The 25,167-nt window shown below is 36.8% G+C and overlaps 1 protein-coding gene across 1 annotated transcript in view; it reads left to right on the top strand.

The window, feature by feature from the left end:
* Positions 1-25,167, top strand: part of LOC132326289 (lipoxygenase homology domain-containing protein 1-like) — a 126,480-nt gene that overhangs the window by 44,252 nt on the left and 57,061 nt on the right. Inside the window, exons 14-22 of the mRNA XM_059844288.1 lie at positions 861-942; positions 3,016-3,071; positions 3,213-3,245; positions 9,190-9,359; positions 15,517-15,736; positions 17,059-17,213; positions 19,122-19,335; positions 20,629-20,819; positions 22,334-22,544. Coding sequence (XP_059700271.1) covers positions 861-942; positions 3,016-3,071; positions 3,213-3,245; positions 9,190-9,359; positions 15,517-15,736; positions 17,059-17,213; positions 19,122-19,335; positions 20,629-20,819; positions 22,334-22,544 — 1,332 coding nt within the window. The remainder of the gene's footprint in view (positions 1-860; positions 943-3,015; positions 3,072-3,212; positions 3,246-9,189; positions 9,360-15,516; positions 15,737-17,058; positions 17,214-19,121; positions 19,336-20,628; positions 20,820-22,333; positions 22,545-25,167) is intronic.

Consider the following 25,167-nt stretch of genomic DNA (forward strand, 5'->3'; position numbering starts at 1 on the left):
AGTGAGAGTGCACAGCCTCATGCCTGCTGGCCTCATAGCAGCCAGGCTGAGTGTGTGCTCCCCACTGACATGCACACAATCACATTTCTAAAACACAAATGTGTGCACATAGCTGGCCATGCACACCAACACAGGCAGGAACTCAGCACTTACACAAACAGCACAAGTGGCCTTTGCCTGTAACCCTTTCCAGCTGAGCAAAACAACAGTCCATCAGTGTCAAATACAAAAAAATATGTACAGGATGGATGTATAAGGCCTCCAGCAGCTGGCCTTAGGCAGTCAGTCTTTCTGGTTGCTGGCTCTGGATCCTTGGATCCTCAGTTTTGCCGGTTATTGGCACCAAGACATAAAAACCCCCTCCAAGGCTGCAGCCCCACTCCATTTGCACATGAGAGCATAAGTTTTAAAGATTTTTTAATTAATATTTTTATATGTACAATAAGAAGTTCACTCACAGAGGACAAAGATTTCCAGCTTTCACACAAATCTTGATTATGGGCATAAACAGTTTTGTCCCAACATCATTGTGCTTGATTACTGAGAATAATCAAAAGATGTAGGCTGGGATGTGAATGGTGTTGACAGTTCAGAGATATATGCATGTATTTTTCTCCAAGGGAAAAAACCCACCCCTCTTAAAATTAAAACAGGCAAAGGCAGAAAAGAATTGCATCTCTTAGGAGACACAAAAAATAATAAAGCTTTCATTCTGTTAATATATCTTATTTATTTAGATGAGATCTGTCTAAATATGATCTGTGTTTCTGCTAGAAAAAGATAATCTGGGCTTTTTTTCTTAAAATTTATTTAAAAAATAGCATGATTTCACATCATAAACTTTTGTCATTTCAACACAGGCAGTGGATGGTTCCTGGATAAGATTGTCATCAAACATAAAAAAGGAGAGGAAGCTCACGAGGTTGTATTTCCTTGTAATAGGTATGTCATTCATGGAGAAAAAGAATTTGTTACCTGCCAGCAACGTAATGAAAAAATTTTAGAGCAGATATGTGCCCACAAACTAGATGTTTGAGCAATACCCCAGAGTTGTTCAACATACAAGTGATGCAAAATTTTGCAGCTGAAGACAAGGAAAAAGTTCCTATATTGGCATGGAAAGGAGTAATAGCCTAATGCAGAGAAGTCCCAAACCAAATGTTGCATAAGAGGAAAGGTGCATTGATTTTTACTTTTTTTTAACTTAAATTATATAGAAACCATGTGAAATGAAATAAGCTTTCAGTTCTCAATCTTTTAAGAAGTATTGTGTGTAAAGATCTGAAATGTCAGATAGTTGTCATCATGGAAAAGGGGTGGGATGACTTGCACAGCTGCAGTGCTGCCGTGGATGACTATAAACCCTTCAGCAGGGAGAGGCAAGGAAGGAGAGGAGGTGTGGCAGCCCTGTATGTTAGGGAGTATTTTGATTTTCTAGAGCTTGATGGTGGTGCTGATAGAGTTGGGCATTTATGGGTAAGAGTCAGGGGGAAGGCCAACAAGGCCAGAAGGGTCTGGGTCTGTTACAGACCAGCCAGCCAGGAGGAAGAGGCAGACAAAAGTAAATGTGAGCAGCTGGAAGAAGTCTCACAATTGCCAGTTGTTGTTCTCGTGAGGGACTACAAATACAATAGCAGAGGAGAAGGAGTTTAGGAGGTTCCTGGAGCCCATGGAAGAGAACCTCCTGACACAGTTGGTGAGGTAGCCAAGTAGAGCTACCTCACCCACTGGATGAAGGGAAGATTGAGCCACTTAATGCCTTCTTCCCCTCAGTCTTCAAGAGTAATACCAGTTCTCCTTGTAGCCAGCCCCCTGAGCTAGAAGAAAGGAGTGGGAAGCAGAACAAACCCCACAAACAAAGTGGAAAGAGTCAGTGGCCTGCTGCAGCACTCAGACACAGACAAGTCTACTGGAATGGAGGGGATCCACACAGGGGTACTGAGGGAGAGGCTACAGACTTGGGGATGAGTGGCTGGAAAGCTGTCTGGTGGAAGAGGATCTGGAAGAGCTGGTCAACTGCCAGCTGAACACAAGCCAGTGTGTGCCCAGGTGGCCAAGATGGCCAGTGGCAACCTGGCTTGGATCAGCAATAGTGTACACCAAGGCTGTGGTTGCCCCCTGCACTCAGCAGTGGTGAGGCTGCATCTTGAGTCCTGTGTCCAGTTTTTTTGTCAAAAATTGCTTTCTACTTTTAGAAACTGCTAGTGATTTTTTGTTTCTTAGGATGGAATGAGGAGGTAGGTCTCAAAAGTTAATCAAGCTATTTATTGCAAAAAAGTTGAAATACAGTGGAGCTTAGACTTCATGCATAAGAGATTTATTCATAAAGCTTGGTTCCATACAAGAAATGAAATGTGTTATGGATGTTGGGTTTAAACAAATATAACATCAACATGGAGTCAATAGAATAGAAGATGATAGTGAGCACGTATTTATTTATTTTTAAAGAAGTGAGGTTTTTGAAGGTTGGTAAATATTGTGTGAACAAGGGGGTTCAACTGAAAGGAGTATGAATGAAATGATATTGCAGAAAAGCTCCTTAAGTTCATCAGTGTAAAAGAAAAATAAATTAAGAACAGAAGTTCAGTTTATTGCTGCAGATCTGTAAAAGTTTTAGAAACTTCCAGACCTGAAGGTTTTATATATAATTCTTAGTGCAATAACTATAACTAACCACTGCAGGTTTTATAACTCTCTCACATGTACAGCTGAGTCTCTGAACCAATAAATAATTAGTATTTCACACAATATACTCCATATAGTACTACTCACTTCATACAGATACCATGAAAATTGTTCTTTGCCTGGAGCAAATTGAACCAAATTCTTCTTATATGAATAAGGCCAACTGTGCTGAAGGTATAAAAGAAAATTTGATCCTCAAAGTAGTTTCAAGGTGTAACTTGATAAAAGGTGTATAAAAAATAGTATTGGAGACAAAAGGTAATGATCAGATGATATATACTATACTAATAGTATTTATTAATCTTATTATTTTTGTTTTTGCAATGAAAGATGGTTAGATGAATATCAAGATGATGGGAAAACAGAGAGGGAGCTAACTGCCAATAGTAAGTATTTTGTTGAAGAAAATTTGTTATAGAACTGCAGTATATACTTAATACCTAATTATTACACCAGATAAGACCATAACTTAAAAAAAAAGTGATAATAAAGCTAGCTCACAATTATTTTTCCTGTTCATATTTTAGACCATGGCAGTTCAATGAAGACATTTCTTAAAGGTAAGAGCTGTTTTCCAACCACTTTTTTCTATACCATAGTTTTTGCATAGTTTTTTCAAATCAGTATTGCGAGAAATATGTGAGCAAATGACCTCATTTGCATGTGTGTTTTCTTGTATATCAGCTGTGAGAGAGCATGACAAATTGGCTGGCAGTACTCTACAGGAAGGACTAAACCTTTGTAAGCAATTGAGAAAACACAGAAACCATTTCTGGTTTTCTTCCTTCTTCTACTATTCTGTTCTGAAATCAACCAGGAATTCCTCTGAGAAGAGATTCAAGTGTTCTTTTGTTTACCCCAATGTCACTGTCATTTAATACTTGGGGACGGGTCCCCTAGCAAACATCAGCAAGTTGAAAAATGTGTTGTGAAGTGTCAGTGGAAGCATTTTCAGGTCAAAATTCCAAAGTAGCCAGAAATAATGCAAGCTTAAACTCCAAATGCTCCAGTGAAGCTAAATGTAGTATGTGCATTCAGTTGCCAAAATCTGCTTCATTAATAAAAAGACATAGATAAAAAACTCCCCACCCAGCGTTCTTTTTCTATATCTACAAAGACATTCTCATCTCTGTAATGCAATAGTTACCATCTCTGTGTTTCTTCCTAACCAGAAAAGAGAAACAGACTGACACACATATTTTTTTATTAACATTTAACTGTAAATGGCTATTCTGTGCAACTCTCTCTGGGAATTTTATGGGTACAACTAAACTAAAAAAAGTAGTGTTTCCATTTGTCTCTGAAAACAGTGACTTGCTTTCTGTAGGATGAGTCCTAGTCTCTCAATCTAGTTCCAGTTTCAGTGAGAATGAAATCATTTGCATTCAATCAAACTGTTTAGCCAACAGCTTTATTATTCCAGAAAAGCATGACTTTGACAAAAGGAGAGTGACGAACTCCAGTAACTAAAGACTTTCTCACAGAGAAAGTTGATTTTCACAAGTGACTTGGAATTGGAGTCTGCATTCTGCTAAGTGCACAGTTCTGAGAAACAACCATGATATCTGTTTCACCTTATGTTTAGAAAATAGACCATATTTTACTACCAGTTCAAATTTTTTTCCAGCACAGTTTCATTCTTCATTATGTTGTAGTAAGCAGGCACAGATGCACAGGCTGCTCAATGTCTGTGAGCGTCAAGAGTGATCAGACTCAATATATTGATTATGAGGAGAAAGGAGTGGCTAATTCTTAACCAGCTTTTGAAATGTCACACTGCCAAGATGTTCAGGAGGACCCAGAGACCGTTGAGATCAGAGCTTCTGAAAAAAGAGGTTATAAAAGAGAAGAACATTTTTAGGAAATTATCTGTCAGTTAGCTATATGACAGCTTAGCTTGAGCTGCTTTTAAGCCATCTTTGCTTTATCCATGGGCTCACTCCAATGAGGAACTGAGATAGGTCAGAGATTGGACTTTTATTCCTTATGTAAAAAAGATGGTGGTTGGGACTGATTTCTCACAGTTTAGTTTGTGTTGCCATATCAGTGATCTCATAGACCTTCCATGATTGAGCTTTGTAGGAGGCAACCATCACAAGAGGTTTGGAAAGATATCCTGTAGTCAGTTCTGTGTCTTTCTATCATGATTCAGTGCCAATGTCAGAGCTGGAAAGAGACCATTCCAGAGATGCAGAGTCCTGGGAGAAAAAATAATTCCCTTAGATTTTCCCAGCACCTGTAGCAGTGAAGATTCTACATGGTAGAATAGTGAAGAGCAGTCCCCTTCAGAGTGGGGGGGAACACTTTCCATGTAACAGATATTTACTGAATAAGAGGCAAGTGGAAGTTCTGATGTTAGGGAGCCAATGTTTTAGGCACTCATGTAGCCATATTCTGTATGAGCTGCACTCTGCAAATGGGCTTCAGGGAAAGTCATAAAAATCTGATTGGCATAATTCAGTGTTTGCTGATTTTCAGGGTAGGATCAATGTGCTTAGGTCAAGTTTAAAGCACCAGATACAGAACAAATTACTTTATAAGTCACTCTGAATGTCAGAAATCTCATTCACTTTGGATGAGGCTAGTAACCTGTTCAACCACCTAGCCAAAGAGGAAACTTTGAAAGTCATCATTGCTAGGCAGGTGATTTGAGGGCTCTCTGTTCCTTTTCAGTCAGCCTGGCATTATGCCAGCTCTAATGAGGCATAAATCCCAGATCCCTGTGACTGCTGCTGGCGGCTATGGATTCTGCCAAAATGCAGTCTGCCCATATCAAGTTTTCTCAGTAACCTTTGTACATTTACACAATACAGAGAGGCTCTGGCAAATCAGGCATAGGAATAGATTTATTTGTATGCCTCTGATTCCTCCTTGTATACTTGATGCAAGATAAATAGAGAAAATGTATTTTCCTAGTGGAGAAAGCAGACAGATGCTCTCAGCTCTCAAATGAAGTTGATTTGAGGGATTTGAAGTTGATTTGAAAGGGACTTTCTCTTACTCTCTAAAAGTTTCCTACATGGTAGGGGTATTTTACTAGTTTTTCCTTCTGTGTTCTCTATTTATTTTCCTTTTCTGCCTCAAAATAGATGACCTATTGTAATAGCACATAGGAAATCATTTTCTTTCAAAGCAAGTAGACAAGACAACACAGTATGTTCCAATGAAATCCTCGCTGCAGTCAGCTAAAAGGAGCTGGCTTCCTGTAATGTGATGCCTGTAGGGTGTCCTGAGGTTTTGTGAGTTTTTGTGGGTGGAAAATAAAGTGTGGTTCAGTAGCAGAGTTTGGTTAATAGATATTTCTCAGCTGGTTCTTCTGTGGTGCAAGGTTTTTGGTATCAAGGCATATAGAAAACTCATATCAAAAGAGAAAATATTCAGTAAGTTCTGCTGTGACTAATTTTGTTTTGGAATTATTCCCTTCCTTGCAAGTACTTGATAATGGGCTAAGAATAATCACAGGATTCCCAAATTTAAAGGGGAATGGACCCTGTTCTAAAAAGCAGCAACAGCATGTTACCATTGCCAGATGGAGGTGGAAATCCCTAAGAAAAATAATTAAGCAGACTGACTGCTCTGTCTCAAGGCAACATAAATTTCTACAATCTTCAGGAAATAAGCAACCAACTCCTATGTCTTGCAAAGTATGAATGTTATTCTAGGCCTAAAGACCAAAAAACACCTGAAATAGTGTATTGTAAAAACACTTTTGGAAAGCCTTAAAAAATACATAAATGGCTCATATTTTGAAAACCCACAAAATAAACCTTCCTTTTTCAGCTTTCTGAATTATACGATGAAATGTTGACTTCAGGTTTTGCCATGCTCAGATTTCTGTGTACAGAAATCATTGTGGGTTTGATTTTCGTGGTTTTTCTGAAGAAACTTCCAGGTTCCAGACTGGTGGTTAAAAGAATTTCCAGCAGGAAATAGTTATACTGATCCCATTTAATTTCTGAAAGTCAAGAAATTATCCCTAATTCTAACAGATCTCTGGATAAATCTCTGTAATGTGAATCAGATTCTTGGTTATATCATTATAGTAAAGAGGGAATTCTGAGACACTTTTCCCCCCAGAATTCTGTTTTTTTCCCCTGCTATTCATTTTAGTGCTTCCTGCACTGGTGTCTCAAAGTAAATGGCTCTAGCTTTACATGTAAGCTGCAGAAGTACAATAACACATGAACACACTAATCACTCTGAAAGGAAGTTAACACAGGTCAGTGATATCAGAGGAAAAGTCTTTTTTAATGTGGCCACACAGATGAAACACAGAAAAATGACCTATTTAAGCCCAGCTATCTCACTTCCACAACTTCACTCCTGGAGAGGTATAGAAATCACTGAACACAGTAAATACTTGGCATCAGTCTTCTGTCTCATGTAGCCATCCTCACCAAGATGTCTGAGTGAATAGAACATTAGACAAAGGATGTTTTGATTCCTCTGGCATGAGCAGGTTAAATGAATTTGTTGAACTGAGAGAAAATGCAGTCAGTCTGTGTTAGTTCATTTAATAAACTGTAGAAGCATTAAAATAAGTGTAGGAGAATAAAGAATCACAGACACTAAGAGGCCTTAAATCTGTAGCCATTGATTTATTCCCTGGAAAATTTCCAACTGGTGTCCTAGCCTTCCTACTGACATAATAATTATAAACACAATCCTGGATATTAATTAAAATAAATCACCTTGCTTGAAATACCTTCTCTGAACATGCTGCCTCTTTGAGGAGGGAACAGCCAGCTATGCATCTGTGATTTCTCTTAACTTGGGGCTTGCTCTCTCCTGGAGCAGAGGGATATCACAAAGAGAAAAAACTCCTCCACTTGGGAAATACAGAACTGCAAAATTATCTTAATTTCCTCTCTGCTGTGTTCCTGGGACAACCTTCAAAATGGAGCATGGTTGGACAGGATAAGAGACTCAGGGCTATATTGGGAGTCTTTGTAAAAATTTGAAGCTCCTCATAAACCCTTGGAGTGCTAAAGAACAACAAAAGCTCAAACAATGCTTGACTTCACCGAGTGTGACACCCTGAAGAGTACCACATGCCAACCTGGCACAAGGAGATAAAATTCAAAGCTGGCACAAATATCAAACAGCAAAAGTTCCTCATTAGGCAAAGTGTGGATCTTCCACACACTACATCTGACTCATTGCTGGGAATGACCTTAAAATAAGAGTTCAGATGGAGGGAGCCTTTCAGCCTGTGTGTTACTCAGAAGACTGGCTGGGAGATGAGTGTTTGCCTGCTGTTTTCTAGCTGAGCCCAGAAGAGTCAGGGAACAGTCAGATGTAAGGCAGAAACAGGTTCTATAACAAGAGGAAAAAAACCCCAAAAAACCAAAACTGAAACAGGATTAGCTAAAAAACCAGTAAGAAAAAAAAAGGAAAATTATAAATCAAGGCAACCAGATCAGGTTTTCATCCAGTTTCCATCTTTAAGCAGGCAGAAGAAAAAAAAGGTAGGAAAAAAGCACACAGTTCTGTAAGAAAAAGTCACATCTGATTTTTTTTCTAAATGAAATTATTCTAAAATTCAGCAAATTGTATTGGGAGCTTACACAAAATCACAAAATAGTTCTCTTTATATCAGTCCCATTAGCAAATTATTGTATTATCACAGTATTGGCCACAGTGTAGACAAAAGCTTTTAATTGGCTTCCACTGTTAAGTTCCTCTTTCCATGCAGGATCAAGTGTCTTTTCAACAAACAATTCCTTTGAATTCAGATGATAATTTACCTTCAAGCACTTAAGTAGCTTCCTAAACTATACTATCTATGTAAGACCCTGTATTCTTCCCACACCTGAAACAGCTTCCCAGTGGCATACTGGACTTCTAACACTGTTATGAGTGCAGGTGACTTACCAAAAAACAACCTCTAAAAGGCCCAAACCATGAGGTGAGAATAAAATCTCTTCAAAAATAAAGAATTATTCTCTTCAAAATTTCCTGAATTTTGTATTCAACCCTAATGAGTGATCTGATCTGACAAATGAGCAGACTGAACATGACAAATTAAGTTAGAAAAATCTGAAAAATTTTTGAAGTTTCATTGTTTAGCTATTTATGCATTAGCCAGCAGGTCTTGCAAGTGTATCACATACAAGTCTTTCAAAATGTTAATATTCTTTTCATGTTACATAAGAACATTCTAAGAACTGAAATGTATGAAAATTATTGCTGAAATTAAAGTAACTATTTTGATACAAAGAATGCAGAAAACACCCTTAAGCAAAGTGCCTTTTTTCTGCTTCCTAGGTATTAATTTCTGTTTTCATACCCACTTCAACAATTGTCTTATATTTATTGAATCTCAAGTATACTTATCTTCAAGAGATTGTAAAAAATTAATTATTAATTATTTATTATAGTAAATGGGATGTAAACCATGGTAATCTATAGCTCTTCTTTTCAAAGGCACCCATTGCTCTCTACCATTGATCCTAAAACTGTTTAATTCGTAGATTGATGCTAAAAATGTTTTTCCTGTTTCAGCACAACAGTGGAGAGTGCAGGTTAAAACAGATGGAGATTCCCCAGAACCACAGGAGTGTAAAAGGACCCTTGTGATTTATGGCTCAAAAGGCAAAAGTGATGAGCTTCTGCTTTGTCCACAAACCCCTGGATGTGTGTGCTTTCTCCCCAGAGCCACTGATGAATTCATTGTAAGTCAGAAATATACAGCACTACAAAGAACTTATCCTGACATTTCCCTCTAGGATATATATATATATATATACACACAGTTGATTTGTCTGTTAAAAAATGATGTAATTATTTAAAAAGATGGAATGACATAAGTATAGATCTTGGGTCATCTCCTCCTGCTAATCCTGTTCTGCTAGCTACAGCCAGCACCATGGACTCTTTTGTGTAATTTATTGCATTCACCAGTTCACCTAGCATTTTTTCTGAATCCCTAAAGATTCCTGAGTTGAAGTTCACACAAAAGGCAATATACAATTATTTGTGAATGCAGAAGATGAAGGATTGGGCAGCACTCCCAGGAGACATAAGTGGGCTTTTCTTTCCTTCATTTCCATCTTTGTAAAGTAGTATCCACTCTCCACAGGATTGTTCTGTCTCTCAGGTCAGCAGGCACAGGATTTTTCTGGATAATCACAAATCACTAGAGAATGCATTCATGCATATCAAAGTGTGGTGAACCCTGAAGCAATAGCTTATAGATGGCCAGTATTAAAACCAACCCTAACACCGTCCTGACCGCCCATCCACCTGACACACATGCTGATGATTTGAGAGGATTCATCTGAATAGAATCTTTTAAATCTTCAATTCTGTCCTGGCTTTCTAGGCTAGGTCATTGCAAATTCTGTTGATTGTCATGAAGTACAGCTTCTAGCCAGCAAGATGGGAGAAATAGCTTGCAATTTGAGGCAGTTTTATACAGCTCAGAAAGACTTTTCAATGGCTACAATAAACATTCTGAAAACAATGGCAAAACTACATTTAGAAAATTATGTCAAAGCCTCATTGTAATGACCTGATCCAGGCTGAATTTTTAGTTTAAATAACAAGCTAAAGCAATTTAGGAACTTTATGGGGAGTAAATGAAAAGATAAATGGGATTTCTTAAGGACAAGGAAGCAGCTGCTTATCAGAAAACACACAGGAAACACACTGAGCAACAAAACAAGCTTCTTATCCTATTCCATGAGCATAAACTGAAGAGGTTAGTAGAGGCAGAATCTATCTGTGGAGCAGGAGCACCAGCTGACTGAATTTTGGCAAGCACCATTGCATAAAGCAGTGATGCTGTTACGTCCAGCGTGTTGGTAATTTCCCAAGTGGCACATACTCCTTGTTAAGGCTGCCTAATTTCAATGATTGGGTATCACACCAGGAGAAATTTGTATTTCTGTGCGTCTGTTGTGGTTGTCTCTCATAGTCTACTATCCTTGGTACATTATGGGTTGTAGCCTTCCACCCCAGCAGCTGTCTGAATACTTGTTCATGCTTTGGATAGACTTGGGGTTAGTGCCTGTATTTTCCCCACAGCTATTTGTGTCCTTGTTTTTATTGCTCTGTATGAAGAAGTTAGGAGTATTTGAGCATTATTTACTGTGCATGACATTTTATCTCTTTGCTGCATTGCGTGCAGTGCAGCTTACAGAATAGCAGCTCTGGTATAAAGGGGCATTTGGGGATTCACAGGTATCTCCATAAACACCCTCATACCTCTTTAGGTGCTTGAGCCAATAAACCCAGCTTCATTTTGCTTTCCCTTTCTTTGTTCTTACTAAGACTATGCAGAAGAATGCAGAAACTTTGCTGATGTTTTCTTGCTGTAGCAGCAGGCTGGAGGCGTGAACGTGATATCACAATGAGGACAAGCTGTGAATTCAGCTTTCCAAAAAGCACGAATAAATGAACTTTTAACCTCCCCCCAAGATCCTGGTCCTAGAAAAACATCCTTAATAGTATAGTGCAGTGAAAAGAACAACAGGTTATGTGCTATAAGCAGCTCACATAATTTTGAAACAGTAAGCTTAATTTTGATCTCAGAGATACATTTATTGCACATTGAGGACAGAAAGGCATGTAAATTCCTGATTTTCCAGGTGTTCTCACACAAGTATATGCACAGATGTGTATCATATTCAGAATGATTATTCCATCCAAAATATGCCCAATCAACTCCTATGAAAGAACAGGTGGAGTTTAATTGCACATAGCAAGCATAAAGAATAAATTAAAAGAGAGAAAATAGAAGCATGCTCTTAGGTACAGTGGGGTTCTAGTAGTCTCAGAAATGTGTAGTATGGTAGTTGAGCTGCTTAAAAAAAGAATGGATTTAATTAGAACACCTAAGTTTTAAAAAATAAATTTAAAAATAGGTGAATGCATCAATGTTATGAAATCTGACAGGAGCGCTGAAGGCAGCAGGGCAAGAAACCAGTGAAGAGGTGGAATTTTTTTTTTCCTTGGTAGTCTGGAATCAATCACTGATCTCCCATGGAAAGAATAGATTTGTAGAGTATATAGATCTTTCTCACAGTCACCTTTGTTTCTTGGTTGCTAACAGAGTAAGTTTGCCAGAGTGTGTCTTTGGAAGGTCCTGCTGTATTGTACACACTCTGTTCTCCAGAGAATCTTAGAATGCATGGGACAGTGTGGGAGTTTAGGATGCCCAAAACTGTTGTCCAAAACACTAGCACAAAATGAGGTAGTACAAAATGAGCAAGAGTGCTCCTTAAGTAGGACTGCTGATAAATACACAATAAATTTTGAATGTATTTTGTGTTAAGGATTAAAAAGGTGACAGAAAGTCTCAAATCACATAATACAATAATCCAATTCACAGCATGAGATGATGCTCTAAAGAAGCAGAAGGATTTCCGGAGTTTGTGACAGATGGCTGTCCAATTGAATTTTAGTAGGTTTGACAAAACCCTATTGAGTAGAATAATTTATGGGGGGGGGGGGGTGGGTGTGATTTGTTTGGGGTTTTTTTTTTTTGGTTTTAACAGAGAAAATAATCAAAAGGAATTATATTTAAATATGCACCCAAACAGTAAAATTTACAAGGCTTTCATTACCCTAGGCATGATGTCTTTGAGAAGCCCTGTGTGAGTTAAAGAGGAAAAGATTTTAAATACTATGAAATTCTGTAATCATCTTTATCAGTTACCTGTCTCTGAGATCTTAAGAAGCCCAGTGGCTCTTCCTAATTTTAAGAGCCTCACTGTTAAAAATTCCATCATGTAATGGAAAACATATTGTGTTGTTTAGTATGTGACAAATCATGCCAACTGAGCTAAGATTTCAAGTTCTGAATATTTCAGAAAGCTATTTAGAAGAAATAAATGTGAAAAAATTAATTAGAGAATTATAGTAATGAATGAGGTAAAGTATCATCTTGCAAATATTCAACAAATTTAAAACCAGGACATTCACTGGATACAGGCTTTGTGATGGATTATATGTCTTCAAAGTTCAACTTGCATCCATTAATAGACACTGGTGGAGGGAACAGACAATTTTGGTACCCAAGACAGAATATCATATTCCAAAGGAAAACTGCTTGTACTAAACTGGTCAGAAAAGGATTGCAAGAATGACGTAATGGCAGTGCTGGGTACAATGATGGAGCTGAACAAAAAGGCTAATGCTGGCCACAGCTGTAAGTGAAAACATAAATCCATGAAAAAAGGGGAACTATCTAATACACTCATTTGAAAATAGCTGGTGTTTAATTCCATGGATCATAAACAGTATGATTATTAGTACTTGCTGGTTCAATGGCAGTCAGGGAATTGATTGAGATTGTGATTCTAGAAACAGAATGGACAATTGTGGCTTCTAAATACTCTGTCCTGTATTTTGGAATTATTTTCCTATAAATCTCCTCTGTGCATTTCCTACAATGATTATACCACATGTATTTATGACAACTTAGAATCCTAGCAAATTGCAAATTAGGGTAGCAGAAGACAAAGTAAAATGTGAATTACAGCTTGCCCTGTCACATAAAAATAACCAAGTTCTGTACTTTTGCAACTCCTAAACAGAGAGCTTTATGGAATAAATTGTTCACAGCATTTAGAGTAGCTGTGTGATACAGTCGTGGGATCCCTGCATGAGAAAAAAAATCTGCAGGCAATAATTTTAAAAGCCAGTAGTCTGGTTATGAAAGAGAAGAAGTAATGAATTTGTTGTCTGTGGAAGACCTGTAGTTTAGGTGGGTGAAGAACCTGTGCACTTTCCTCTCAATGAACCCAAATAACTCCAGTTAAGTTCAATCAGGTGGAATGCATATTTTGCAAGGAATTAATCCACTTAGTCCACCACAGCTAATGATACGTAGCTAATTATATCCTTTGCAACAAACACAGCATGAGTGGAAAATCTTGATGCAAAACTCTGCCACTCATTTCCCTTTTCCCAGTGCAGGAGTGGGGACTGAGTCAGGGACACCTTTGATCTCTGTCAGCACCATGGCACAGAGACAGGCAGGGCAGGCTAGGCTTAGAGAGACGAAAGGTCTGGCGCCCTTTTTTCTGGTGTTTAGCTACTGTGTGGTCTTTTTGAGTCCTGTGGAGTTACAGCTCAGGAGCTGAGAGGTCCCGAGCAGCCCTGGGCTGTTCTATAGGCAATGGAAAGGAGTTTTTCCCTGCTCCTTAAACAATGCCCTGAGTCATGAAATTGTGTAGGAGTGGCATGGCAACCACTTATAATACTTACCTCAAGAAATTCAGACCAGAAGGGATCTTTTAATCCATCAAGTGCAATTCCTTCCTACCGAAGGCCTCTTTTAATAAGTTCTGCATCATAAACCAGTCATAAAATTCCTGTAAAATGGTTTGGGCAGGTAGCTTTATTTTCAATTAATTATTCCTCTTCATACTCTGATATTTTACTATTTCTTATGTGCATAGCAGTAACTAAAAATGATGTCCAACTCTCCCAAAATGACAAAAGCACATTTTTTCAGTACCTCTCTAATTAGGATAAAGTAGCTGATGCTTCCCTACATGCTTGTGTTCACTGTGCAAATGCACATGAGCTAGCTTTAAGCGAGCGAGGTCAGCAGTGAGGGGCTGTCACGTCCAGAGCTCTGCTGAGAAACAAAATAAATTGATCTGTTAGGTCTGTGCTCTGTCTTAGGAGCCAATCTGCTGGTGGTGCTGTCAGAGCCAGGGCATGATTGTATAAGGCTAATTTCAGTTTATTATTGTGATGCTATAGGGTGTACTAAGGATTTATTCCCTGGAAAGTCACCAAATCTTATGTTGTGACTGATATGGGAAAAAAAAAGCAGCAATATGGGAGAAGAAAAAAGCCACTGGCAACATTTTTTTTTGTATTAAGTATTTTGATGCTTAATAAAAAAAATTGTTGCCTTTAAAAATTGCTAGTTCTCAGTTGTTTCACTCAAAATCACTTCCCATCCTGTCTTTCTTACAGCTGCCCAGTGCATGGCTGCCACATTAATTCCTGTTGTTCAGAAGACTTATCATGAAGTGATTAATGTCGTGAAAATCATTATCCACAATCAGCAATGAATTATTGAATTTCTATTTGTAGTATAGGAACAGGGCTGTTTGGTCCTACACAGTTATTTCTGTAATATAAATGATTTATTTTTATTCAGAAATATCCCTTTCCTTTTATGAAGAATTGGTTGTAAAGTAGTTTTATGTTCTAGGCAAAGCCATTTAGCAAATGACAATTTAGTAACATTTCTTCCCCAGTAGGGTTGCCAAGCACTGGGACAGGCTGACCAGGGCAGTGGTTGAGCAACCATCCTGGAGGTATTTACAAACATGCTGATGTGGCACTCAGGGACATGGTTTACTAGTGGATTTGGTAGTGCTATGTTAATGGTTGGACTAGATGATCTTAAAGGTCTTCTCCAACCTAAACAATTCTGCCATTCCAGGCTCACAGTAATCATCTTTAAATTAATACCTCGCTTGGCTGCTGATATTAGAATTTGTAATTGTAAATTAATGCTCTCTTTATCCAGTAGGGTCAAAACTTTCTGTGTTACTTTTTGTCTAAATAGCCTAAATGCAAAGATCTCACTAATTTTAGCTGTGACTCACTCCAAAGTTATCATTTTTACAGTATGTATGCTTACAGAGTATCATGCTTACAATACTAATAAAGGAGATCATTTCCCCCGTGATTATACCATGAAATAAAAAGGATTGATTCTATCATACACTTATCCCAGCCTCAAACTCAACTTTTCCTTCATTTACTGTCAAGTTTAGAAATTCTACACTGGGATTGGGGAAAATCTTTCCAAGTGAACCAGCCTTGACAGTACTCTCTTCCTCATGCTATTTGGTGCAGGTTGAGACTGGAGATCTGGGAGATGTATACAAGATCCGAGTCAGCTGTGATGATGTGCCAGGCTTTAAGGGCTGGCATCTGAAGTCTTTGCACTTACAAGAGCTGCATACAAAACAAGAACTGAACTTTCAGTGCAACTGCTGGCTCACTCTTAAGAAGGGGGATAAAGAGCTGGTGAAACAATTCCCCACAGTCACTGAGGACCAGAAAACTTTACCAGGTAAAGGCACCAAGAAGATATAAACACTGTAAATTAACTGCTTGAAAATAAATCAGTGTCACAGATATAACCACAGCTATAATATAGTGCTTTGTTTGGATTTGATACCTTCAGTGGCTCTGTTGCACCTGTCCTCACATATGCACTGCAAGAATGCTGAAAATTATATTTCAATTTTCCAGTTAAGTTGCATATTGGATTTTACGATTGCTAGGTGTTTTGCATGATTTTAAATGAAAAAAAAAATGAACTATACAATTGGACTTTTAGGGAAATGGACACGTTCAAAGCCATGGAAATGATTTGCTCTAGAGTAACTGCAGAATAATTTAGCTTACAAAACTTTACTTGCTGATGTAAGTATCAGATGTAAGCCTTACTGCACAGAAAGGTTGGGGTTTTTTCCTATGGACTACTTTTTTTTGCCATGCTGAGAGTTCTCAGAGATGCCCTTGGAATGTGAAGACTTACAGAAGTCCCACATTTGTTCAGAAAAGTTAGCTGTTACACATGAGATAAAAGTAATTAGAGACATGACTGCTTTGCTAAACTAAAGTTCCAGAAGTTCAGATCCCTGAATACTCAAACCTATTCATGACCTTCAAAGAAAGTATAGTGTTACATTAGTTAAATGTTAACTCTGCAGAACTGGACATTAAAAATGACATTAGAAAAATTTTGGTTGTTCTTTTTGTATGAGTCTGAATATATATGCAATTAAATGATCTTCCTCAGAAGAAAATCTGATCTGACTGTAGAAATTCATTCATACAGGATCAATATGCAGGCAAAGAATTTATAGTTTCCTTCTTTAAGTTAATAAGGGCATTTTGTAAATTTTTATACTTGTATGTCATGTCATGCATCCAGATGCTATGTTGTATCTGTTTCTTATTTTAATTTGCATAACCTTATTCTTTAACGTGTGTTACTTATTATCTATTTCAAACATTATTCCGTTTTTAATTAGTTTTTAATTTAGTTTTTGAACTAACTAAAATAAATTCTTACTTTCCAGATCTTGCACAATAAAACAGACTTTGGCAGAATTAGCCTAGATTCTTAAGTCTAAGTTGTCCAAGTCCAATTTCCTTCAAATTTCTAAGAAAGTGAATGGAAAGTCTTCATTAGATCTTAGTATGAAGAGATTAGATTCATTAAGAGCAACCTGATCATTTCATTGGCTGTGTAGCAGATTTTTTTGTAGCTGCAGAAATAAAAAAAAAGCGAGTCTTACTAAATATTCTGTGCTGCAGTTTTATTTCAAGTGCAGCTTGTACTTAATCAGCTTTAATTAAACTTTTTCTTTTCTTTTTGTACAGTCTATAAGTATGTTGTTTCTGTACATGTTGGTGACCGCTGGGGAGCAGGGACTTTTGCAAATGTTTATATCACTCTCTATGGCAAAAGAGGGGACACAGGTGTGAGGAAACTTCAGACATCTCTAATGAAAGGAAGAAAATTTCAAAGAAATAAGGTAATGGCACCATACTGGAGTCTTACATGTGCAGGGGTTAGCACTGCATTAAATATAGCTTAATGCCTGCTCAGAAAACATCTGGCTAGAAAGGCAAGAGTTTGGAAACCTTCACAGAATTTATCTTCCAGGTATTCACAATAGACCAATGCCAGTGTTATTTATTTCCTGTACAAGAACATACTCACATGGCAATAAAGGCTTAACAAATGAGCAACACAAAGCAGATTAGTGGGGAGAACCTCTGTGATCATGCTTCTGGCTTCTTCTGTTCCAAATTTAAGACAGAACACGGAGGAAACAATTTAAAAATCAGTAAAAAATTAATTACAGAAATTTCCATGAGACTTTTGCAGTCTATGATGTCCCTGAAACTGCAATCCCACTTTGAAACACCAACTCAATATCAGCAAGTTTAGACAAGAAACAAAGATTCCACTTAGAAAAAGAATGCAAATAAACAGTGTTTCTAGAGAAATAAAATTCCTCTGTTGTGAATTAGACTTTCATTCACAAGAACAAGGACATTTGAAAAAACGCATGCAAAAGTGCCCATTGTCGAGGAGAGGCTTAGATTTCTGTGAAATAATTTTATTAGATAATTACCACAGCACTTGTTAAGGTAAAAGTGGAATCAGTAATGAATTGAGAGAATTTCTAAATTTCATTTCTGTGTATTTCTCAGAACCATGCCTACATACAGAAGACAGCACTATATTGTAATTATTTTAATTTATGTTCATACATGGATTTATTTCCTAAAATATCTTAATTAATGAAATGAATGATTTCTGCTCACAATCTGCTGCTGGGTTCTGACTATTATTAGAAAAAAAAAAGATCTTTTTATTATATGAAAATACATTCAATATTAGTAGCAGAAAATATGCTTCTCCAATATTTTATTTAAAAAGTAATAGGGACAACACATAGGTCTTTGGCAACTACTGTACTCTTTTAGGGATGAGCTTGCTAATATCTTGGTCTTTTAATTGTTTTGACCTCCAGTTTAGTTAGTTCCTACTACTGAATTCTTTTATTTTTAGAGAAAAATAAAATAATTGAAATTTCAATGGTGGTATTAATTATATTCCTAGACATTACTGTCCAAACTCCAGGTATTCATGACTTTCTGACCTTTAGCAGTTACCCTGACATCCATCTGGGCCATGGCTGGGACATCTGACTTTCTTACAAAAATTTAGTGGGGCATACAATTTCTTCCTTTGCATTTCTTATTTTTACTTATCTTGTTTTTCTGATCCCTTTTCTCATCTACTGCCACTTGTGTTTACTTCTCTCGTGTCATTCTCTGCCTTCGTCATTCTGCTTCCCTTCCCATCTCTCATCTTTTACTCTTCACTTTCATTTTAACTTCCTCCCTTACTCTTCTCAATTTGCTCCACAATTATTTTCATTTTGTAAGGAAAGGAAAAAGTCAGGTTTTCTGACTACTGGAGAAGAATTATAAAGAGATCTTGGAGTAAAAACACTCTTTAGATTTTTTACTTTTGTTTAGAACTATTAATATGTATCTAGACTTGTATGATAAACTTTAGAAACTAGATATCTGAAAGACAGAAATTTCATTAAAACCAAAATCTTACCATAACTAACTGACAGAAAGTTGAGGTATATAGATTCTAATGTAATATGAAATGATTGATGCAGTGATACATATTGACCAAACATCAAATGAAATTAAAATGCATCATTAATGATGAATATAGGATGAAATGTTAATTCTAATCAGTGTGTGCTTTCTTAGATTCAGCAGGGAGATGCTGTGTTAAACTTTGCAAAGAATCAGACTTTAAAAATTCTGAAATCTCGGATGAATTCAGGCCTAAATTTTCCCTGAAGTTCAGGTCAAAATTCTGCTTTATTAAGTATTTCCCTGTTTTGCAGGTGGATTCGTTTTTGGTGGAAGCTGTTTCTCTGAGCCAGTTGCAAAAAGTGGTCATAGGTCATGATGGAGAAGGCTACGGGGCAGGGATGTACCTCAAGATGGTAACAGTCAAGGAATCTCAAGATTCAGACAAAGAATGGGTCTTTCCACTGTGGAACTGGCTTGATACTCATCTGGGTTTATGTGAGACTGTTTGTGAGATTGTAACAGTTGGTAAGTTCTGTAAAACTGACCAGCCCATTTTTATATACATATGTTTGACTACAGCTCATTTAGATGTCTACAGTATTCTTCTTTTATTGAAAATGTGAATTTTCAGTTTAATCTTAGTGTTGTAGCAGAGCCACATCTGTTAAGGTCAAAGTTAGTATAATTCTGTCTTCTCAATGTGTTGCATATGGAACACCTGCCTTCCAAATTAAACACAGCACATTTCAATGAGAGATAAACAGCCAAGCTTAGGATGTGCACCTCGTGGGGATAAATAGCTTAAATTTTATGCACTATTTTTCAGCTTAGAATCTCATTTGAAATATAAAGAAAAATTACTCCAGTGAAAGGAGCCTAGTCTTTACCTGCGAGAGTGTTCCACAGCACAAAGCAGCAGTTCTGGTAGGCTCGTTTCCGCTCATTTCCCACCGACTACTATGCCATGGTTTGCACAAATCTAAACCTGGATGTACTTGGCAAAAGAACACTTACAAGTCATTCAGAAGTAGTAAAAGACTTCTTCCTTCAATCCACTGAAAAGAATTCAAAGCAAAGGAAATGAACTACAGAACTTTGTCCAGAAGAAGTAAGATGCAAGATGTCCTTGAATCAGTTGTGCGCTTTTTCTGAATTGTAGAAAGTACGTTTACCTGAGCTACTCCTCTTCATGAAATCATTTTCAGTTCACCTAGACTGGTTAAAAGAGAACTAAAATGAAGAATAACACCAATTAATGAAGAAATAGAGAAGGAGATAGTGATATTGATCCTCTGAGCATCTGGCAAATAACTTTATGTGTTTATTATAGGTTACCTGTCAGTCTCACACTATTAAAACACCTATTATTTTGCTAGGTAACATCTGGTGACAAGCAAAGTTCATTAGAATTGTTCATTTTGCATTAGGTGCCTACATGCTACATATGGCTGCATGCTCTTAAATGATAAATTTGCTTTATTAACACTGATTGCTTTTTAAAGAACAATTACTTAGACCTCTAAAAGGTGATTGAATATTTCCTTACAAATTACTTCCAAACATGACAAGGAAAATACATTGTCATAAAGGAATGCCATTGAAACTAAATTTTAAACCCAGAAAGAACACTAAGCTGCTAAATTTTTCACAAAAAATATAATAAAGATATTGATGTGTTCTTCTTAGTGAGCAGTTGCTATAGATACAACATAACCTGCAAAAAGAGCTTTGTTTGTGTACTGTAAAGGCTGTGGTCCTGCTAGATTATGCCATTCTCTCATGCTGTCATCTTTCCTTTCTCTTTGATAATTTTTAAAGGTAGAAGGTCAGCTCTTAGTCCTAAACTGCCTGAAATCAACATGAAGTCATCAGGTTTCTGGATAATGGATATCACTGGATCTGACTTGAGTGCTGAAGAGGATCCAATATGCCTTTCTTTTATCTTCTACGGCAACCTGAGTCACAAAAAGTTGCCACTTCAAGTCACAGGAAAAGCGATTCAGATCAAAGTACTTCAACCTTTCTCTGTTGGAAAAGCCTACGAGTCATGTAGCCAATAATCCACTTAATTCTGAGATAAATTGTTTCTTTAAACTAAACTACCAAATTGATTTTTAAGTCCTCTGTGTAGTTTGGCACAGATCATCATTTTTGTTTGTAGGTAGCAACACATGAACAATGGTTTTTGAATGAGCAAATTCTCCCAGTGTCTCATACTGAGAATGTTTAAGTGAGCGAATTGGTCCCTTGGTGCACATCACAGTGTATAGCACGTGGCAGGTACTGATTTACAGGCTTTGTTGATCTCACAAAAATCAGCAATTTGTAAGCATACAATATGCCATGGGATACTGTAGAGCTTTTGGGGCTGATGATAGAGAAGGAAGAATCATAAATGAGATTAAATGCACAGAAGGTTAATTTTTCTCTTTTCTCTCTCATGTAATTTATTCATCCCTGCCATCAGTTTCTCTGAACTGCTTTTTCTAGTATGGTTTCTCTTTTTGCCCCTGTTATTTATCGTCTCTTCCTTTTTCCTCTTAATGAATTGAATTTTATGATTGAGCTGAAGAAATAATTTGTTGTATTTTGATGCTCCTCTTTTATTTAGTGAAAGAGGAACTAAGCAGACTAGTCTAACCACAAACATGATCCAAAATGAGGAGTACTCAGAGGGTTTTTCCAAGCTATTTCCAAGAATCTCTGGTAAATACAAAAAAAGTAGTGTGAAGATAGAGGTGCCCTGTCAGAGGAAAGGCTGAAGTCAGGTCTCATGGACTTCTACTATCTGGGCATACCTAAAATGAAAGAGCAGGGGAAAGAATCCAAGAGTATTGAATAGGAAAACACAACTTCTCTTTTCTCCCTTTTTTTTTTTCCTTACAGTGAAACAAAATAAATTCATTTTAAACCCCTAATATAATATCTAAGGCCTCCTCTGCTTTCACCTACTCAAGCAATGGTATGACCTAGAGATGATGCATTATCGCCAGTAGAAATAGATTAGTTTTTTTTCCTCAAGTATGAATGCAAGATTTTAATGTACAACTTCTAAGATCTAGAGTGAAGATGAAGGATGTCTTGGATGTTTCCTCAAAACTGGATTAGCTTTCTTTCAAATTTATGTTTAATTGCATCATTTTTATTGTTGTAAGAAATATTTCCAATAGTTTCCAAAGTTTTAAAAATTGGCTTAATCTGCTGTGCCTGAAAATAATCTACTGAATCTGTGTAATATGTATGAACATTGTGCCTTGTTCTGTGTACAAATTTCTGCAGCAACTGCCATTGCCTGTTCCTTAATATCAAACCTCAAGCATTCCATCTCCTCATTCAAGCTTTTAAGTCAATTTTATATAGATTAGAAATTAGTAAAGTTGATTAGAAAATAGTACTAGTTATGAATCTGCCCCAATTTTTTAACTACTGAAGTTTGTTCAACTGTTGCATACAACTGCCAACTATGTTTGTTCTGCCACAATTTGAAATGAGATCTATTCATCTTCTCTTTCTCCTCACACAGGATGAACTGGCAGGTATTGGCTCAATATACAAAGTTCAGGTAACTGGCCCACACAGCGAGCTAAAACAGCCATGGCACTTAGATTTACTGCATATGAAGCACCCAGACACAAAAGAAGAGATGTATTTAGCTTTTGACTGCTGGTTCAAACCTAAGGAAGACAAATGTGTGGAGCTGCCAGCTCTCTATGCAGATCAGGATCCTTTGCCTGGTAAGCCATGTCCTTTTTAGTTACTGGGGTCAGGATCTGTCTCTGGAATACCAGTATATCTCTTTTGGGCCAAAAACACTGTGTGAAGATTTCCATAAGAATTTAATATTAAGGAATGTGTTGGTTTTGCACTTGCATTTACCACAAAAGAGAAATCATTGGTATGATGATTATGAGAGCTGCTCTAACTGATGATACCAAACATGGTATTTGGCTTCTTTCACATTAGATGATGTTCCAGTTTTAACTCTTGATTATTTATTATCTCTTCAAATTAATGCTATGTCAGCTGAAGATGAGTACAAAATATCATCTACTGTGTGATACTATTTGTCTCTTCCTATTCACAAAGAAATATATGTGATCTGGAAACAAAGTAAAGAAGGAAAGGATTGCAGACCCCCTGCACAACAAAGGTGGAATTTTTAAAATGCCACACAGCCAGCTAAGAGATATTCAAGAATTTCAATTAAATTAGCGTTTTATTGATGCCAATGAGAAATTCATAGCAGAGCAAGTGATATTCTACAAAAATACACATTAAGTTGCATGTTTCTCTGCTCTTAGTAGTACATGTGAACTATAGATGCCAGAGATAATTAAGTGATTTCTGCCAACCATCCCCAACCACTTCCCCTGGAACAACCAATTGTACACTAGTACCAATTGAACACTAGTACTTAAGGACAAGCTTCCCATTTATTCAGCTCATTAGAATAAAGAGGATTGATGGAGAGAGTAAAGATCATATATTGAGGCTTTTAGTGCCAGTTAAGAGGTCTCTTGCTAGAGGCTATAGTAGAAAGAGTGTTCTGCTTAAATGGAAACTAATAGAAAAAGATGGAAGCAGCCCAGAAAAAGAAATAAAATATATCACATGGACTTTTGCAGACCATTCTCTAAAGAGAGTTTCCTAAATATTTAATCTAACTTAAAGCTGAAACTTGAAAGAAACAGCAAAGACCCTTTAAATTTCTGGTTTGGGGTGGATTTGCATAATTAAAAAAAAAATGTCACCTTTTATTTATGTACTGAAAAATCTTACCATTTTAGACTTTTGGTCCATCAGATTCAAAAAACATTGGGTGCTGGATGTTATATATGCTGGATTTACAATCACTAATATAGTAATTCTAGACCTTATTAAAATGCCCTATTTCCCTAATTTATTTAGAAAAAAATGAGAAGGATTGTAATTATGAACAATTATTTTCTGAATTCAAATTTGCTAAATTCTTTATTGCCTATTAAAAGTACAAAAATTTTAAAAAGTTAAAATTCTAAAATATGCCTCTCAAAGCCTCTATTGTGCTAAGAGCCAAATGGAGATACTGTCCGAAAGCATTATTCTGATATGTAAAGTAATTAATTATTGAGGTGTATTAGAGATTTAGGGTGTTTTTCTTGGAAAATTTCTGGGAAAAGACATGTATATGCTGTCTCTCAAAAATTAATCTTTAGATGGGAGTATCTACCAACCTAGAAAGTTTCTCACAAACCATTTTGTGGAGTCCAGTGATTTAACTGGAAGTGTTAATATCACTTTTATTCTTGGTGGTCCAAATACTACTTCAGTCTAAAATTTCTTCTTTGTTATATTTTGGTTTTATTCATAGACATACACACAAGAAATTGATACAAAATAATAATGAAAAATAATATGTATTTAGTCTCCTATCTTTAATTTATGGGGTTTTTTTCCTTTTTAAATGAAAAAGTGATTGCTTTCAGTTTTGCAATATGTTGGCTTACATCTGAAAGAGAATTTTTGTAAATAGGATTGGGAAGAGACAAAGAATGAAAAGCTTGAACAGAAAACCTTCTCTTAGTAGATTTTTGTTGTTGGGGTATGCTGTTCATAAAGAACACAATCAGAATGCTCTCAAACTCAGCCTAAAAACTTTTACTCCATTTCCCAGCACCCCCCTTCAGTTATGACTCCTTTCATAGGAGCTACTTTGTATACTTTTATTTCCCTTAAACAGTGAAAAATGAATGGTAAATATTTGCTATGAATACATTGAGCTTTAAATTATGCATCAATAGATTCAGCAGATTCAGCTGGAAGTGCCGACTCAGCAGAAACACTACATGCATTTCCAAGCTAAGCTCGTGGGTCTGTATATTAATGATTCAAATATTAATGGACAAAAGCAGTAAAAATGTGAGCACTGTGCTTTCTCATCTACCCCCATGGAAGTGGCCAGCCACATGGATCAAAATATTTTGATCTTATTCATACAAGTAGCCTTTTGACTTCAACAAATCTGCTCACATGGCCCAGTTACATAGAGGAGGCAACACTCTGAAAGAACAACACAGAAACTCCGTATCCTAACTCCCCTGATAGCAACATGCCATTGGCTAAATGCTAACCAAAGTGTCACCTGGACAGCTCATGCATTTTCAACCATCTGGAACTCTAGAAAGATCAAGTCTGTGTACCTGGGCTGACTTTAATGCAGCTATGTTGTCTTTAACCTGGCAGCGCATTTTTAACTCCCTTGAAGAAATGAATATGTTAGGGCCCCAGGCTGGGAAAACTCTTGGTTTACTTCTTATCATCAAATATGAAGTGATACCATCAATTATAAGAATTTTCCCAGTCCTTAGTTTAAATTAT

Source organism: Haemorhous mexicanus, chromosome 1 (genome assembly GCF_027477595.1).
Source record: "Haemorhous mexicanus isolate bHaeMex1 chromosome 1, bHaeMex1.pri, whole genome shotgun sequence".
NCBI lineage: Eukaryota > Metazoa > Chordata > Aves > Passeriformes > Fringillidae > Haemorhous > Haemorhous mexicanus.